Source organism: Cyprinus carpio, chromosome B25 (genome assembly GCF_018340385.1).
Source record: "Cyprinus carpio isolate SPL01 chromosome B25, ASM1834038v1, whole genome shotgun sequence".
Taxonomy (NCBI): Eukaryota; Metazoa; Chordata; class Actinopteri; order Cypriniformes; family Cyprinidae; genus Cyprinus; species Cyprinus carpio.
The window spans coordinates 21103073-21122525 of record NC_056621.1 but is presented as its reverse complement, the minus strand read 5'-3'; the positions used below and the strand labels follow the sequence as shown (position 1 = coordinate 21122525).

Here is a 19453-nt window from a genome sequence, read left to right as displayed (position 1 = left end):
TTGGAAGTCCAAACAAAGTAGTTTCACTTTCACAGTGAAACACACAGCGTCTATACGACATGGCGGCAGCGGCAACAACAATACTACAATGAGAATAAAAGGTACGCCTTCTTTCTTTGCGTGAATATCTGGGTGGTGTTATGCAAATCTTCCCACATTGTGACGTAGAGATGTGGGGGCGTGTTAGAACGAGCCATTTCAGGGGGGTGTGGACGAGTCTTAACTTTTATAAAAAAATATCTCTTTGGGTTTGAGACTTTAGTCTTTGCAACTTCACAGATCTTCCTTATTCACCAAGAGCTTGTAACACTCCAAAGAGAAAGGAAAAATTGAAATTGCATCATATGACCCCTTTAAGACATGGTTTTGTGGTCCAGGTTCACATTTCATGCTGTACACAGACTAGATCTAAATCAGTACACTGGTGTTATGAGCAACCACAGTTGTTATGCTGAGGCAAGTATGAGAGAGTCTGCACTGAATAATAACCGTTTTTTATTGAAATCTCATGGCAGTTGCATAACTGAGGCCGATATTTGATAGGGGAATGTTGATCATGCTGAAGGGCAATAATAACCAAGTGTGAGAAAACTCATTACCGCCTGATCTCACCCACCTCCTCCATCCTCCACCGGTTAAACAGCTTATTATAGTCACCCGGCCTGCCAGCAAACCTGCGGAATACACACACATCACAATAACACACGTGAAATTAGCTTTGAAATTCAATTAGCCATGCTATTGAAGGGGAGGTGGTTGTGTTAGCATGTGCGCTAGCACCACAAAGTTCCTGTATGAGTTGATGAACAGATCTCAAGTAGTACAATCTGGGCGAATGAAAGCAGCAAACACAATTAAATCAAGTACTGAACAATGCATCGACAAGATCAAGAGTTGCTTACCTTCCTAAAAAGAAAGCAATGTAGAAGGTCGAGCTGTTGAGGTTGACGAACTGGAAGAGGAACATTTTGAGGGCAAAGCTGTTTTCCCATTCTGACTCTGTCCGTGGATGTTCTAGATCACAAGTGAGCAGTATTTTAGCCATGCACTGCATGTTACAGGCACGAGAAAAGTTTCTCACAGACCGCAAGAATTTTAGACTCACTCGGTCAATAGTAACCTTGACTGAATCAATACTTACCCAGGTTTGTAAGTAGGTAGGCCACTTTCTCATAGACCTGATGGGTAAAAGAAAATCAACTCAGTAGCATTACAGAGAAGGATGAAAATAAATAAATAAATAAATGCCATAGATTCACAAACTATGCCATAAATAATCAATTTAATACATGGTTTTTAATAACCAACAAGTTGTTAATATAACATACACTACCACTCAAAAGTTTTGGGATCATTCATTCACTCACTTTTAAAAGACATTAATAATTTTATGCATTTTTCAAGAGAGACAGTATAATGTTACAAATTATTTCCATTTAAAAAAAGCTGCCCTTTAGAACTTTCTGTTTATCAAAGTATTCTAAAAATGTATCATGGTTTCCACAAAAATATGAAGCAGCACAACTGTTTTTAACTGATAATAATCAGAAATGGTTACGGAGCAGCAAATCAGTATATTAGAATGATTTCTGAAGATCATGTGACACTGAAGACTGGAGTAATGATGCTGAAAATACAGCTTTGATCACAGAAATACATTTTACAATATATTAAAATAGAAAACTGTTGAATTGTAATAATATTTTACAATATAACCATCTTTACTAGATTTTTGTCAAATAAATGCAGCTTTAGTGAACTAAGCCCAAACTTTTGAAAGTTAATGTAAGTTGCTATATTTCTAACTAAGTTGCAATGTTATTATTAGAGAAAGGGGCATTTTCATTTCTTGTCTTTAGGAAAATAAAACTGTCAAATTGGTGCCACACAGAAATGGAAATTAGGTTGTAACCACTCAGAAATTCACTCTTTTATTGAATCAATGATTTGCTGTTTTAAAAATGCAGACAAAATGCTGTTATAAAGTTTATGTTTGCTGGCAATCACCTTATGGTTTATGTCTGGGAGCGACAGCAAGTAATAGAAGTCAATCATTTTGATTATTTCATTTTCAGAATAGCTAGAGCAACATCTGAGATGCTTTGAAATGAGAAAAGTAAAAAAAAAAAAAAGGCAAATGTCACATGACATTTTTTGTTTGGACGGTGCCATAAAAAAAGCCATGCCACTTAAATTATACTGAATATTGTTGTTGTTATTATTATTAGTATTATTAATACTAGTGCAATCAAACGATTAATCGTGATTAATTGCATACAAAACAAAAGGTTTTGTTTGCATAATATATGTGTGTGTACTGTGTATATTATGTATCTATAAATACAAATACATACAGTATATATTCATATTCATATAATTTAAATTATAAATAAATACATTTAATATATAAACATAACCTTTTTTTTTCTGAAATATATACATGCATGTGTGTGTATTTATATATGCATAATAAATATACACAGTGGATGCACTAATTATGTTTAACAGGATTAATTAATACTGACAATGGTGTAATATATTCCATGACGTGCTTTATTTTATTCCCATGGTACCGTTCCAGGAGAGAGACAAAATACCAGTTAATATTTTCACAATAAGTTATATTTTTGCTTTCATTTGATTTCTTGTGGCAAAGCCCTCTAAAAACATTTTTCTCTTTTTGTGTGAAACTTAAGTGCAAAAATTTGGACAATTTTTGTTCAGGGGGCCTTCATTGTGTCTCTGCTGGTGTGAAGAAGAGGCCTTCGGGACTCGAGGCAAGACACTAACCACGTTCAGAGACATGATGATCATGAAGTTGATGCAGACTCCAGTGCCTGAGGTGGCGAATTGCCAGTTCTTCTTCACAAACTCCCACTGGAAAGAAGCAAACTTCTCCATGGCAATGAGGCGGAACACCACCACGGCAAACACGGCTGTCAGGACCAGAGAGATCTGGAAGAAAGATGACGAGAGGTGAACAGGGTGTCAAACTGGAATATTATAAATAGATGGATATATATCGGAATCTTGAAGAAGTTTCCCTTTAGGAAGTTGGGTATAGTTTTGATATGCATTGCCTTTTAATTCAAGGCCACCAGAGGGAGACAGTTATGTATGGTATAGTGCAGCTTTATGATCTAATATGATTTTTATTTATTTTTTTTCTCCATTTTGAATATTCTTTACAAATAGGGTGATGGTAGTGATGGATACTTATGGATTTTCATGACATTGAAACACCGGCATACAATATGTAACATATGCATCATACCATGTACAAATACATCTTATGAGGATACTTTTGTCAGCTGTGCTCAAAAATCTGCAATTCTACCTTTTCATGGCCTGTACACAGATGTGGTGCAAATGATTTGGTTTTTGTGTTATTGCAGTGTAATTACACTAAAGAGTATAGAGTAATAATCATTATTCTGGTTTAACTTTATTTTAAGGTGTCCTTGTTATGGTGTAATTATACATTTAATTACTGAGTATATTAATTAACTACATGTGCTTACTATATGGTTAGAGTTTGGTCTACGGTTACTTGCATAATTTATTGTTGTGTAACAACGACACCTTAAAGTAAAGGGTTACCCTGAAAACATTACTTACTGAATGTAATGCTCTCAGCAGCCTGTAATGAAATAATGGTTACATTTTATTTTAAGGTGTCATTGTTACAGTGTAATTATGCAATTAAGTACTGAGTGAGATTAATTATTACACGGCTCTGTGGAATACTTGATTCTGATTGGTCAGTCGCGACATTCCGAGGTATGCTATCCCTCGATAACAACCGGTAAAAGCTAATAACACAGGCTCATCCGGGTAACAGCAGTCGGCGCTGTACTCTTGCTAGGAACAGTTTTTTTTGGTGGAAGCTTTGCGTTTTTTAGTTAATAAAATATTAAAACTTGATTCAAAAAGGTGTACAGTTATTTAATTATGTCATCCTGGTATCGCATACTCGGTCACGCAGCTGCTACCATTTTGCTACGATTGTTTTGTATGCTGTAATGCATTATAAGAGAACTAACAAACTGGTAAGATTTTAATACATTTTCATCTTAATTCTTTTATTGCCTTAATTATTTTTGTGGTTAAATGTTGTGTAATACGTGGTTTGACTGCACCGTTTCCCTTGAATGTCCATTTATTTTGAATTTGCAGCTTGCTCGCAACTGCTGTCTTCACAGAAACTTTGCGTTTAAATATTTCAACTCAAATCAATATTTCACATCTAATTATTTACTTATATGGCAAGTAGCCGTGTAACAAGCTTGATAATGTACATCCAGCCAGTTGTTATCTCAGAATAAACCCCGACAGGGTGATCAGCACCCCGACATGAAGCGTTATCCCTTACTTAATAACTTGTACTTACAATATGGTAAGGGTTAGGATTAGGGTTTGTTTTAGGGGTAGTTGCATGCAATTATGCATAATTTACTGTTATTATTATAATAAGTACATGTAACATTGTGAAACAAAGAGACTGCAAAATAAACATTTTCTTAAAATTTTTCATTCCTTTGTCTGCAAAATTTAAATGACTAAAATATTTGTGTAACACTTGTACGCTTGTAACACGATACATGCATTTACTATATTAATAACAGCAAACTATGAACAATTATAAGCAATTAAACAAAAACCAAACTTTACCCTAACAGTATAGTAAGCTAAAATGTTAATTAATTATACGTACTGTATTTCTACAAGGACATCTTAGACCTTGCCCACACTAATATGTTTTAGTTTGAAAACACATCTTTTTCTCTCCATTTTGGCCTTTCGTTCACACTGAGACTGCAATTTTATTTAAGGAAAACTGAGCTTTTTGAAAACGCTCTCCAAAGTGGATAAATTTGAAAAGGCCGTTTTGGCGTTGTAGTGTGGACTTTGAAAACGGAGGCTTTTGAAAATGATGACGGAAGTTTAGTCATGTGATGCATATTATACCAATAGATAACTGTGTTTATACTGGTATTGTGCATGTTATGAGCTATGCACTTTCACAATATTGCAATAGATGTGTTACTGTACATTCTTCATATCACAGTCCTGCAAAGATGAAAGCAAATTTACTCGCGATCGCTATTTGGGTAGTTGTGTTTTAGATCAGACATACAATCGTGAGTGTGTGTGACCTGGACGCGTCAGTGAATGGTGAGTAATTTTCGTAAATAAAATAATCCTGTCAGAAGAACTGCATGAAAACGTATCATGTCTGTTCCATGCATATCATCTGCAGTGAGCTTTTTTGAGGCTTTACATATGCACAGAAAGCAAATTTAACGTTTCCTGATATTTCAGTGTGGATGAGACACTTTTGGAAAACGCTTGAAAATAGAAGGAGAGCGTTTTAAAATGAAAACACCATTTTCAAAAGCATCCAGATTAATGTAGACGTAGCCTTAAAATAAACCAGCGTTTGTGAAATTAAGAAACAAAAATAAACATAATTGGAAGTGAAACCAGAATAGTTCTGCACAATTCTCGTCCTAATTTTCATGAAGGGCTGGTGATAATTCGGATCTGCTTGTTGTAGCTTTAGGAAAATTTTGAACACAAAGTCCTACCATGAAGAAGATTCCCGAAACAGACACCATGAGTCGGCTGAGTTTGTCTGTGAAGGGCTGGAAGGGCTCTGGTTTCCCTGAGATGGGGTTTACTCTCTCCTTCCGGGAGTATTTGGCTTCAAACTGGGGCCGTAGTTCTTCTTAAAAAAAAAACAAACAAACAACAAAAAAAAAAAACACACACACACATCATATTACTCTTGATAGACTTGCTTGAAGATCTTTTCACAGATCTCATGAATGATTCTCATCACACACAGATGTTCAACATCATCATCTGTTTTGGTTGGGCATGATGATGTCAGTCCAGAGGCTGTTTACATGAGCTCAATGAGTTAACATGACGCTTCAATGCCTCAACATGAGATATATTTATTAGTACATTCCACGATATGACAGTTAAATATAGAAGGGATTGTATACAGCAGCAGTTCTCAAACTTTAGGCCAATTATAACATCTGATCCAATCACACCATCCAAGTATCACCTAGTCACCAGCTTACTGTTCAGTGTCCAGTACTGTCAATGTTAGAATGTAGGCTAAATATTACAAACAAAAAAATATAATAGGATTTACTCAAAAATGAAAATTTCCAAACCCATATATCCTTCTTTCTTTCATAGAGCAAAAAAGAAGATAATTTCAAGACTGTTCTTGCTGCTCTTTTCCACACAATGATCCGGCACCATTCTAAAATGGACAAAAAGCACTCTGAAAATACCATAAAAGCAATCCATGCAAGTAGTGCTACATTCCAAAGTGCTAACTCGTTAACTGGTTTTAACCTACAAAAGTACATCATCCCCACAGGAAAAGAGGTTTGTGTAGCACTGTTTGAGAACCACTGTTATACAGAAACTAGCAGCAGCAGAAATCTACAGGGCAACAAATGCAAACACCAGACGTTCAGCAGGTCACAGCCATATCTGATCGCTTTGATCTCTGGATTATTTTGAGGTGTTTCCTCAAACACATTTCAAATTCACACATCACACACATTACTTCACCCACCCACCCACACACACACACACACACACACACACACAAAAAATACACAGAACATCAATTCACCCTCACTCTGCACATGCTGATGATATGTGGTTCATGAAGAGCTGTTCACACTGAGATGCTGTGCAACCGGCCTTAGCTGGAAAATACGTTTTCAAATGTGTTTCTATTTTGACAGCAAATAAAACATCATATGAATAAAATAAATTATTATTAATTCATGAACTAAGTGCACTCAGAATGCTATGTAAGCCTGTTTCCACCACTGAATAAAAAACAAAAAAAGTTAATCGTGACTTTTCATCTGAAAATTCTTTATTTACATTCTTACTTTTCTCCTTGCAAATCTGACATTTTTCTCAGAATTCCAGATAGAAACTCGCAGTTGTGGGTTATAAAATCAGAATTGCATGATATAAACTTGCAAATTGCGAGAAAAAGTAGTAAGTCTTTTTATTTCCCCTTCAGAATGGGACATTATAACTCACAATTATGGGTTTTTATCTCACAATTCTTAGAAAAGAAGTCAGAATTGCAAGAAAAAAAGCTGGAATCACAAGATATAAATTCACAATTGTGAGAAAAAAGTCAGAATAACAAGTTTATATCTGGAAATTCTTAAATTGTGCTCTGAAGACGATCAGAGATTTTACTGGTTTGGAACAACATGGGGGTAAGTGATTAATGACAAAATGTTCATTTTAGGGTGGAGTATCCCTTTAATTGGTGGAAATTCCATAGAATTCCAATTAATTGAATGTAGGCAAAGACAAATCTTTTGTTAACAAAGAACAACATAGGCGCATTGGAAATACATGCCTCTACCTACATTTTTGCAAAATGTCAAAAACTTACCTATACATACAATTAACAGCAGTTCCCAGCTGAAATGAACACTAGTAACAGTAAAACACCATCAGCTTTTATTTCTTTTCACACAAATTATGATTACAGGGACAGATTATTGATTAATAAAGACTTTCATATGGTTATTTGCACAATATAATGTTATAACCTCAAAACACTTTTACCATAGTGCATGATTTGTAAACTAATATATTTTGATGTTAGCATCACATTACCAGCTCAACATATAACTTTTCTGACATAGTAAACTTGCTCGATAGCTCACCTGGTGCAGCAGGAGCACTCAGGTGCAAGTTCCATTAAAAACCTTTCATAAAAGAGCTCAAAGCCTCAAGCATGTGTTTTTCATCGCACATTTACTTTTTGTTAAGACTATACTGTAGGTTAGGGTTAGCGTAAGGTGTAATATAGGTGGTACGTTTTTTTCAAACGTGATAGAGGATTAACTGTTTAGCGCCATTTACTATACAACAACCAATATAATAAAATATTGCCAAATTCACATTCATTTGTTTTGGATAAAACTGACATTTCACTTTGAACATGTCACAAAACATGCAAAAAGCAATGTAATATTATTATGCGAAAAAGTTTTTCCAATAAGCCTGGGTTGCAGTAAAATTAACGCCTCTTAGGTCTGTTAAATATCTACAGGAGACGGATATGCATGAACTTCAACTTTTCCCAACTCAGCAATGGCATCTCAACAAGATGCTTTGTCAAAACGAATCGCTGTCAGTGTGAACACCCTTGAGTGATTTTCACATTAGGGCAAGGCATGCACAACACAACATGATACGGTAGGAGGCACACTCACAGAACACATCATGACACAGGATTTATACTATAGGAAATACAACAGACAGCACATAGATTGGCCACACACCAGTTACAGTTGCTCATGAACTTAATGGTCATTTTAACAGGTCTCAAAAGATTATGATATTTCTAAAGAAACATAAAGCATTACAATTTAAGCTCAAAGTCAATTTAAACCGGAAAGCAGGCTTACCTCTTCTTCCTCCCAGTCAATCAAATCCCAGTCGTATGTTAGCTCCGCCCTTCTCCTCTTCCAGAACTCAAGGAATACTGTGGCTGTGATAGCAGAAGAGGAAGTGGTAAGACGTCAACACAACAAGAGCTTTCAGATATTCAAAGTTACCAGGCTCACCTAGGTAAGGTGACTAAAGAAGGTTATCTTAGGCCCAAACAAACTCGATGCACATACATGAAAACAAGTGCTTTAACTATGCAAGCCCAATTTCAGGCATCATTAGGATCATAAATCTCCTTGCCGAAAGGAACGTTGTTGTGTCTTTTTCTAGGTCAGTTACTGTCAATAACAACAGGTGAGAAAGTTTGTTGAAGTTCAATATGTTTATAGCCCATTTAATCCCATTTGTGATCAATCAATCAATCAATCAATCAATAAATCAATCAGAATCAAATTTAATAATAAATGCATAAATAAACTATAAGATAACTGACATTTAACTGAAATTTTTATTTTATTAATTTTTTATTATTAAAGTACATATCAGCTTATACAAACACCTTTAAATGTTGTCTTGAACACAGGCAACAATAACAAATTTTTGACATTCCAAGCATGTTGGAAAATAAAGGAATTACTTTTTCTAACTTTGTCATTTGATTCTTTCATTTCTCCACTCCACAAGTGTTGCTTTGTTGTTTCAGATAAATTCTGTCTTTTCCATTCAAATTGTTGGTTTCATGAAGTTGCACCAAAATAGCCCCAAAAGACTCAGATATACGTTCATATAATCACAGATATACGTTCATCAACATTTTACACCAGTTTTGAATGTGCAACCATAATTTTTCATCTCACTGGTAGACACTGAGATTCTGTGTAGCTTGCAGAATGGAATCAGCTAGCTTATTCAGGAGCATTCTTTTTTTCTTTTTTTTTTCCTGTAGTATCACAGGAACCGATTTAGGCACTAAAAAGGAATACAAAATAAATCAAAGTAAAAATAAGTAAGTTCTGTGAAGTTTTCATGTTAAATTTAACTGCTAAAAAAAGAGCGAAAACATCTGGGCTCTCTGAGTTCACAGGCCCCTCGTTTCTACCGAAGGACTGTGTGACCCACTTTTGTTGAAAGCAAAAGAGCTGCAAGGGAAGAAACAGAGTGAGAGACCAAGAAGAGAGACAATGTTTAATTTTTAAAACCCAGTCTTCTTGCTGAAAGCTGACTTCACATTTGAGCTCTCAGGATTTAGACTTGCAGATCCATCTGGGTCTCTCTGGCAGGAACAGTACGGTCCCCATCACAGTGTTCTAATAATACACCGATATGACCTTTGTCAACACTCCCCAAAGTAGTGGACTTTTTGAAGGAAAGTACCAGATTCAACTTTTCATCAGTATTCAAAGATGAACTCTTTACTTTCCATCTCAGTTGTCATGAAATACACGACAAACAACAAAAATAGCTCTGATCACGGCATCCTCTATTCACCGGTTGTTGATGTCTGTAAATGCCACGAATAAAGACGTCGCTATCGGCCGCTTCCGAATTCCTGCCTCTGGTGCGAATGCAGCCAGGAAAATGGCCCGAAGCTGAAATTGGTTCTCGAGGAACCAGCATGCTGGGGTGCGTTTCCCGAACAATGACGTATCTCGCTGATTAACCACCATAGTACGATGCATTGTTGTGGAAACAAACTATCTAGTCACCACTGTTCCGAACACAGTAGCATTTCTGTCGTTTGAACCACATTGGTTCAACAATGTAGGGCATTGTTAATGACGTCACATGCCTGTGGTGGAGTAATAACTCCTGCTATTTAACTGCTTAGAGATCTCTAAGATGCTGCTGTATTTAACATGGCACCTGATGAATAATTTATTCTTTTTTTCCCTGTCATTTTGGTTTTTTGATGTATGATTCATCGCACGTTCCCATTACGTCATACTCCAGGGTCTAGGGCATTCATGCACATGCACTCTTCAAAAACCGTGCTTATTAAGGAGGCGCAAAACTACATGGATTAAAATGCATTTATATTAAGAACGGAAGATATAGATTGTACTGCATGTTAGCTTGCTTACTGTGCCCAAGAGCAGTCGAAAGCTGTAGTTCCAACCACGTAAGTTTCGACGCTGAATGCAAATGTTCATTTGGACAATGGTTTCAGGAAACACCAAATTGTTGAACTATGTTGGTAACGATGGAACTTGTGATCATAGTTGGCTTACGATGCTTTTGGGAAATGCACCCCTGGCTAGTTCCTATAACTGAGTTCTTAGAACCACACGGTACGAAAGCCCCTAGTGACAACAGTAGTCCAAAAATCACAAAAAAATATTTTTTCAACTAGAACCTGCAGTCTCTCCTGGTAAAAGGAGCCATAGACCATGTACCTCTCCCAAAGAAAGATTCAGGTTTATACTGTCGGTCATTTATTGTACCTAAAAAATATGGAGGGCTTTTGTATCAGTTTCTGTACCTGGACACCTACAAACTTGAAAAAAAAAAGAAAGAAAAAAAAAACATTTGTTAAATTTGTATCTTTGTTCTATTTATTTATTTGTACAACCGGCACCAGGGCCCCGCAAACCCCAGCTATGGCCCTGACTACAGTCAGTAATGCTTTTGAGTCAAAAGTGCCAATGAGGTATTCGAGCATGCGTCTTTATGATTAAATTATATTATTAAATGTCCCGGGTAACAAAACAGTTATTTCTCTTGTGTCACTTGACAGCCTCTTTCATTATCAGTGAAAGACCAGTTAGAATCAGTTTTTCCAAAGAGCCATAGAAAGATAACTTGGGATTGCAGATAAATGAGTTTGACAACCAGAAAAGTCTGCAGTAAGGACATATATTTAATTGGTATTTAAGTTTAGAATTTATTTGTACACATTGTGTTCCATTCTAAGCTTCTAGAATGCTGTTGGCGGATTTCTGATGTGTTAATGAGTGGTCATACTTGTAACTATAATTTGTTTCTGAGATACCTGAGGGAGACTGTGCATTTATCTTGGTTTGTCTTGACAACAGCACTTCAAAGCCATCCTTTTGAGCAGTTCATGAATCCCATGTGTTAGATAGCTTTAAAAACAATTTAACAATTAGAGTATCACATTCCCAATTTACTTGTTTTCACTTTTTACAAATATTTTTCAAACAATTAAGGGGTTTATTGTAATTAGTAGCCTATAATTTCATGTTATGCCCACTTGAGCTCACCTAACTCAGTGGTTCCCAATCTTGGTCCTGGAGGCACCCCAACACTGCATGCTTTGCAGGTCTCCTTAATCAAACACATCTGATTCAGGTCATCAGCTCATTAGTAGAGACTCCAAGACAGAGAGAAGACATGCAAAATGTGCAGTGTTGGGGTGCCTCAAGGAGCAGGGTTGGGAACCACTGCCCTAACTTATAGTGTTAATAGCATATGTGTCATGCATTGTTTTTTATAACTAATTTTCCAGCAGATAAAAATATGGCTGTGACTAATGTTGCTTATTTAGATCCCACACATGTCACCCTGAGTTCTGCCCCTGAAAAAAAACCTGCACAGTATATGACTATGAAAACAAGTATATCAAGTTTGTTGATGCGAACACTTCTACTGTAGACATTCTATTTCAGTTTTCTTCTGGAATGTATCATTCAGCACAATTAGCATTGCCACATAGTGTAAACTTTTATAGTTTGGTTTTTCTTTCAGGTCGGCTGTTGTTATGGTGGAGCAACATTTTTGAAGATCATTTTTCTGAGCTAATGAAACAGCCAACATATTTGAAGCTAGCTATTCTACTTTGGTTTAATAGCACAGCTGAAGGTAAACATCTACAGCCCTGTAAATCCCTCAGAGAACCAGCCGTAGAGTCTCCTGCTCACATTACTTTCCTCTTAATTCACTCCAGGAAAGTATTTCTTTGGCTTCAGCCAGTCAATTAGACTTTATAATGTATCCACAATTATCAAGCACTTACTCACCTGTGATCGCTGCTAGCAATCCTACAACACTTATCTATTTTCCATCCCTCTTTGCGTTCAGAGGAGTAAACTGAAGTTCAAGCACTTTTGAAATATTTAAATGTTTGGGCTGTAAGTGAGGTCTACTGTGACCTGATTGGATCATTTGTTGTTATGTGGGACAAAGCGGTGATTGATTACAGCGGCTTCTCTTGGGCTTTTGAGTCAATCCTATTATAGCAGAGCATAGACCGTTAGATTCTCATTCTGTCCTTGTCCGCTGAAGGAAGCCTCTTTTATAATTACTTAATTTGTACTTTAAACCAAATGCTGACCTGTCTGTCTTTCTGCTGGTGAAAGAGCACTTATTAAATTAAAAAGATTCAGACTCACCCCATATTGCCATGAAGATAGCAAAGAATACTGTTCCTCCATTATCAAAAAGATAGGTCACCTAGTGGACAGAAAAGAGGCAATGCATTAAAGAATGTATAATTAGAAAATTAGTTAAATCTACATGAACTGATAGAAATGTATACCTTGAATGCAATGTAAATCTTTTTGGATAAAAAAATTTGCCAAATATGTAAATGTGTTAGTGCAACTACCTCATGGTTAGGTTTAGGTGTGGAGTTAGCGGTGCAAGTTCATGCTTTTTTTTTTTTATTACAAATAGTGTGTTTTACAAAAAAAAAATAAAAAATAAAAATACAAACAAATTAAATAACAGCATACATATTTGTAGGAAATTGCAACTTTAAAATTGCATCCATGGTAATATTCATAGCCCAATATGTTCCCTTCCAAGGGAACTATCTGCTGTGTCATGATGTCATGACACTAAGGGAACTCCCAAATAGTTGCATCTCAGCCAAATATTGTCCTATCCTAACAAACCATACATCAGTGGAAAGCTTATTTATTCAGCTTTCAGATGATATACAGTATAAAGCTCAATTTCAAAATAGGAACCATATGACTGGTTTTGTGGTACAGGGTCACATATGTAAATAAGAGAAATGTTACTTAAATGAAGTGCCAAATTGCAGAGCTTGTGCAAACATATCCATATCGGTATAATTTTGTTTGGGTGTTTATTTTGTTATTGACAGGAAAGTGTGCAGCACATAATTACACATTCATCTAAACGTGCTCCCAGCAGCGTGGGCAGTATCAGGATGTTCTCTAACAGTATACACTGCTCATGTATTTCAAACTTACTTTTACCCCAAGCAAAGAATGAAAAAGACCTTCACCATGAGAATATCCAACCCTTTAGGCCTTAAGGGGTATTCATTCTGATATCAATTTGCAGCAGTGAAGTGGCCAATGTATGCAATTTCATTAGAATTGCCATTTTGTGCTAACAAGAGCAACAGAAAGCATAAAAACAGAAAGACCACCTACTCACATAAGCCTTGAGCCAAAAGACAAATTTTGCCAGATATATAATTCGGAAAAGCCCAAACAGTTGCACTAACAAGACTTCATAGAATGTATGGTGTGCCTGACAACAAAGTGCAATTACACAGTGACACAGTAAATAAGTAAGCAATGCATGCAAGTACGAAATTAGAGGCCTCAGGTAGAAACCCCAGAGTTCAGTGCAAGGAGTTTGCAATACAGTTTCCCAAGTTCTCTTGAGATAAACATAAACAGCTTTGGCAAAAAGGGTTATCAGATAGTGTACTTTCCATGACTGGATGCTCAATTGATATTGAGCTTTTAGATATCCCCCATTAGTTAAAGACTATATAGGACTATAGCGTTATAAATGTGGGTCTAAAGGTGGAGATAGGGAGGAGGTGGGATGCTGAACAAATATCATTCAAGAAGCAGGTGATGAGACAAAAGAAAGAGTTGGTGGTCACCAAACTCCAGTAGTAGGATGCAGAGAACTTAATTGGCATGTGTCAAATGACTCTCCACTGTGATATACCTTTAGAGTAGAAAGCCAAACTGATCCATTGCTCTGACTTCCCATTGGGAGCTTTGTTTATTGAGGAGGTGGAGATTTTGGCAGAGGAAATCTGTGCTGTAAGTCGTGAGGAGCATCTGAGGGCTTGGCAGGAGGTTTTATGTACAGCACATATAATTGTTTATTTAACCTGCGTGGAAAGAGTATTTGACATTTAATCCTTTTGGATAAGGGCGGAATGGCAAGACTTGAATAGGGATTTTTTCAGCAGAACTCCTGTTGAGTGAATTTTGAAGTGAGTTTGGAGAACCGTAACAGATGTTTTCGAAAGCAGAAGAGCAGCAGGCAGGTATTAAAGTAAAGATTTAAGTAAAGTAAAGATTTTCCCAACATGTGACACAGTTGTTTCTCTGGATGTGGGTTGGGACCAGTGGGAACGAATTGGTGAAAGGTGTAAGGACAGTAGCATCCAGGCTGATGCCAGTAGTGGTTTGCCAAGAAAGAACTGTGACAACATTGTCTTCTGAGCTATGAAAGAGGAATCTTCAAGCAATAAAACTCTTTTGGCCAGGAACCAATTATGTATGTTTTATTCAAATATTAGCCTTTCTCAGGCATGTCACCACCATGTTCCCATGACACAAAACCATCTTTTAGTCCTTAGTACTGGCTGCACAGCTTGGGGAATCTGTCTTTGGTTTGCATGTTGAAAATCCAGGACCAAACACTAATTTAAAACATATGAATATCTTTGACTTCAGACAAAACATTCTTTCCTAATGAGTCTAGAATAAAAAAACAGTCATTCTGTAATCAAAGCTGCTCTGTAAACCATGTCTTTAGACTAAAACATCGAATAGAAACAGCTTTTCCGCAAAACAAATTGTAGTTGGATTAAAATGTCTACAGGAAAATAGTCTTTATTTATTGACACACAACGAAGATGTATTGTTTTCTTGACCTTCATGTAGTTTGTCTTGGTTTTCTTGACTTTTCATGTTCCCACATTTCCGAATTATGATCTTATTACAAGGACCGATGCCAAGAAGCAAACTGGCTCAGGTAAACTGAATCAATGACATTATCAGGAACAAAAATTGAGGTGGGACACTGTGTTTGACGAGGACCATTTGAGTGACTGGCTTATAATAATCCAAATCATAATAAATCTGTCAGCTTTACTGATCTTCTAAAATTGTCTAAGGAGTCTTATGTTGTTTATGCCAGTAGAAGGTGGATGTACAGTACCTTTGCATAGACACAGCTGTCACTCAGCGTCCAAGAGCTGCAGTTGCCTTCACACATGGGGCACATGACAGTGGTGTTGGCCTCACATATCTCTTTACTGAAACACAACAGAAAAACAAATCTGAATCAGTGCTTTATTAGGGAAACAATGAACACTTGTGAATGAAAATGGCATCACTACAGGAAAACTTTGACATATGGACTACTGGGACCTGGTCCAGGCATACTGGGGGTTATTCTGAAATAACTAAACATACCTGCTGGGACTGACCTTACTTGGCTGGAGTCCATGGTGAAAAGCCCATAGAGGAAGACGAAGAGGCCGACAAAAGCAGCAGGGATCAGCATGCCTGTATACCAGCCCAACCAGGCAAAATACAGCCCAATCTTCTCCCCAAAGTACCGCCTATGAAACATCAGCAAGAAACAACATTCATTAGGGCTCCGTTCATATTTATAACATTTATTAATGTTGATTAACATTACTGTAATTTATACAGTGGTGCCAAAATTGTTATAACACTTGGTATATTTAAGAGGTTTTAGTCGTTTTTGTTGAATTGGCTATAACAATACCCATAAAAAAAAACTACTGAAATCATGTTTTGGATGCAAAAAAGGTCAATATTTTCAGATCTGTCAGGTGTTCTAACAATTTTGGCTACCACTGTAAATTAGTTAAGTTTTTATATACTACTGTCCAATGTTAACAGTGTCTAGATTATATAATTATTTAGTAGAAACAAGCATGTGTTTTTAAGACTACAAAGACTACAAAAATTAAATAAATTAGATTTTTCATTATGCTAAATAAGTATCCAGACTGTTTTATTTATTTATTTAATAAAAATCAATATGTGTTTTTAAGACTACCAAAAACTTAACTAATTTAATTTGTATATGCTACATATAAATAAATAAATAAATAAATAAATAAATAAATAAATAACACTGAATATGTAAGAAATACTGTTACTGCACATATAACATATATGAAATAACCACTATACAGTATATATGTAGCCATGTAATAAGCGGAATAATGTAAATCCAGCCAGTTGTTCTCGCAGAATAAACCCCGACAGGGTGATCAGGACCCCGACACGAAGCTTCGTACTTAACCCTCTGAGGTCTAAAGGGGTTTTGGGGGCCTGGAGAAGTTTTGACATCCCCTGACTTTTGTGACATGGCTAAAGTCTGAAAACACTATATTCAGTACAAACTGGGCTACAATAATATGTAAATAGCATGTATGTACATGATTGTGTTTTTGAGAAAACTGTTTATGCGTGGTTAGTGAAAAACGACAATTTTGAAGTCATTTGAATAAGGTCATAAAACACATACAGAACATTTGTTCACAAGACTGTCAAACATGGAGCATGAAGCCTAGAATTTTTGCTTCAAAATGATGTGAAAATCATCTTGTTTACTCACTCACAGAAAACAATAGATTGATTTAAATTTTTTAAGACTTTTTGTTTGTAAAGGGCATATGCGAGTAGGCGTCAACTATCATGAATATTAGTGTGATTCACACCTGAGAAGACAAAGACCCACATAATGAGCTGGATAATGAGCCTTTCAGTCAGGAATGTGACTGAGAGGGAAGAGTTACAAGAAAGAATGTGAGGACAAAATAAATGTATATATTTTTATGTTTGTAGTTTATTTAGAATATATTTAATTATCCCACAAAATAACTTGAGTTTCACTTGCAAGTGCAGTTAAACAGTTTATTAGGAACAATCAAAACTGACTTTCAAAGCTGAATTTTTAGCATCATTACTCCAGTCACACAATGCTTCAGAAATCCTTCTAATATTCTGACTTTCTACTCAAAAAAAAAAAAAAAAAAATGTTATTATTATTATTATTAATGTTGAAAAGAGCTGAGAATTTTTTTTTTCAGTTTTTTTTTTTATAAATTGAAAGAACAGCATTGTTTGTAACATTTTTCGTATTAATTGTTTTTATTTATCATCACTTGTGTGCTAAATAAAAGTTTTAATTTCTATATATACTGACTCCAAGCTTTTAAATGGTATAGTGTATATTGTTATACTTGGAGTAAGACTGGAGTAATGATGCTGAAAATTTAGCTTTGATCACAGGAATAAATTAAATTTTAAAATATATTCAAATAGAAAGAAAATATTAAAAATATTTCACAATATTACTGCTTTGGCAAACTGGTATTGACTGGTATTGTGTAATGTTGAAATATATAAATGAACATCACATAACTAGCATTTCCAAAGTGTATTTTATTTATGTGCTCTCAAATAAACTAAATGATAAACTGCATTATTAACATTATTGTGATGGTCACTGATACTAGTAGCACAGTAGAACATTTAGATGATGTGAATGAAACTTCATAATGTTTCACTTGATTATACATTTAGTCAGGAACTAGTAAAATATGTACATGTTATGTGAAAACTAATACAAGTATATATATATATATATATATATATATATATATAGACTTACTTATGTTTATGATCTCTGCTGGATAAAGCGCTTCATTCTTTTTTCTGAGGAAATCCAAAACTCAAATCCTGAGGTAATCCTCAGCGCAACTTCTTGGGGTGAATTATGCCTTATTCCTCTCAGCGCGAAGCAAACAGTAAAATAAAATAAATAAAAAAAACCTAAAGGACTGTCTCACTGCTTTGTTTTCTGTATGGGCGTTTACACGCCACAAGCTTCACGTGGAACATTTTAATGTCAATAGCACGTTCAGCGCGTGGGCGTGGTCGCATTAGATATAATGAAGGGAGACGTGAAAGACGGACATTGCGTTGTTTTCATATGGATTACTTTATCACAGAATATTTGTTTTTGGTAGCGCTTGCTTAGTTTAAAAGTAGACATTTCAAGCTTTCTATAGATATATCTCTCTGCGTTGAGTTTTTGTTGAGTTACAGTTCATTTTAATGACGTGTTTCTAAATCAAGATCACCGCAGACCAAGGCGGCAGACAGCACACCCTGTTTGTTTTCTTTATTTTACAAATGCACAAAGTTTTGTTGTTATTATGTGTGTATACAAATAAAAGTAGACCCTTTACAGATTCGATTGATGTATTGCTCTTATTTGTACGATCAAATCTGAAAGTGTAATTTAAGTTATTTTCGGGGTTATCAGGAGAAGATGCCTCAACACGTGTATACACGTGAATCGACTCCAGAGGGTTAATACACTGTAGCAGATCTATACAGGTGGAGCTGGGGATGGAGGAGGGTTTCTGAAGCGCACTGCAACTGCTACAGCAAGCACTGCCCAAGTATTTGAGTGTTGAGCAGCGAGCTCATTGGCTGCTAATACAAAAAGAACGAATCAGGTGTGCCATTATGATGTAATTAATTCAGATTGAGTTAGACCTATCAGACTGCGCCATCAGTTCTTCATGACAGAACTTTGGATTTCTTTTCTGCTGATGTCAACTTGTCCGTGTGGGCAAAATAGATTGTCTTATCCAATCTAAGAAAACAGGAACAACTTATAACACTTATAACATACCAGGTCAGGACAGTTACATCATTCTGAAAATGGAGAGTGACCTTACTCTCAAACTGATGAGCAGCTACCAGCAGAGAGATGCTCAGTCTGCAGATCACCATCGCAATTATTTTTTTCTGTCTCCACTTTAAGAGCTGAGTGATCTAATTCAGCTTCAATATACATTTGTTATGAGCCTGAGACTGCATTTTCTCTCGCTCTATTTGACTACAGCTGAGATTTACACTAGAAAGCCATGGTCAGCCACACCAATACAGTCCTGCACATATGAATGAGTTAAAGCTGTTCTCACACAGCAAATATTTCCTTTCAGGATTTGACTGCCTTTCTAGTCAACAAGAGC

General features: G+C 35.9%; 1 protein-coding gene across 3 annotated transcripts in view; it reads right to left on the bottom strand.

The window, feature by feature from the left end:
- LOC109096436 (anoctamin-3-like) overlaps window positions 1–19453 on the bottom strand; it is a 96676-nt gene that overhangs the window by 10514 nt on the left and 66709 nt on the right. For all 3 annotated transcript variants that reach the window (XM_042753588.1, XM_042753589.1, XM_042753590.1), the window contains 9 exons: window positions 15854–15988; window positions 15583–15679; window positions 12810–12870; window positions 8478–8560; window positions 5589–5729; window positions 2791–2955; window positions 1142–1178; window positions 903–1014; window positions 617–674 (listed from right to left, as the gene is read on the bottom strand). In XM_042753588.1, the coding sequence (XP_042609522.1) occupies window positions 617–674; window positions 903–1014; window positions 1142–1178; window positions 2791–2955; window positions 5589–5729; window positions 8478–8560; window positions 12810–12870; window positions 15583–15679; window positions 15854–15988 (889 nt within the window). The remainder of the gene's footprint in view (window positions 1–616; window positions 675–902; window positions 1015–1141; window positions 1179–2790; window positions 2956–5588; window positions 5730–8477; window positions 8561–12809; window positions 12871–15582; window positions 15680–15853; window positions 15989–19453) is intronic.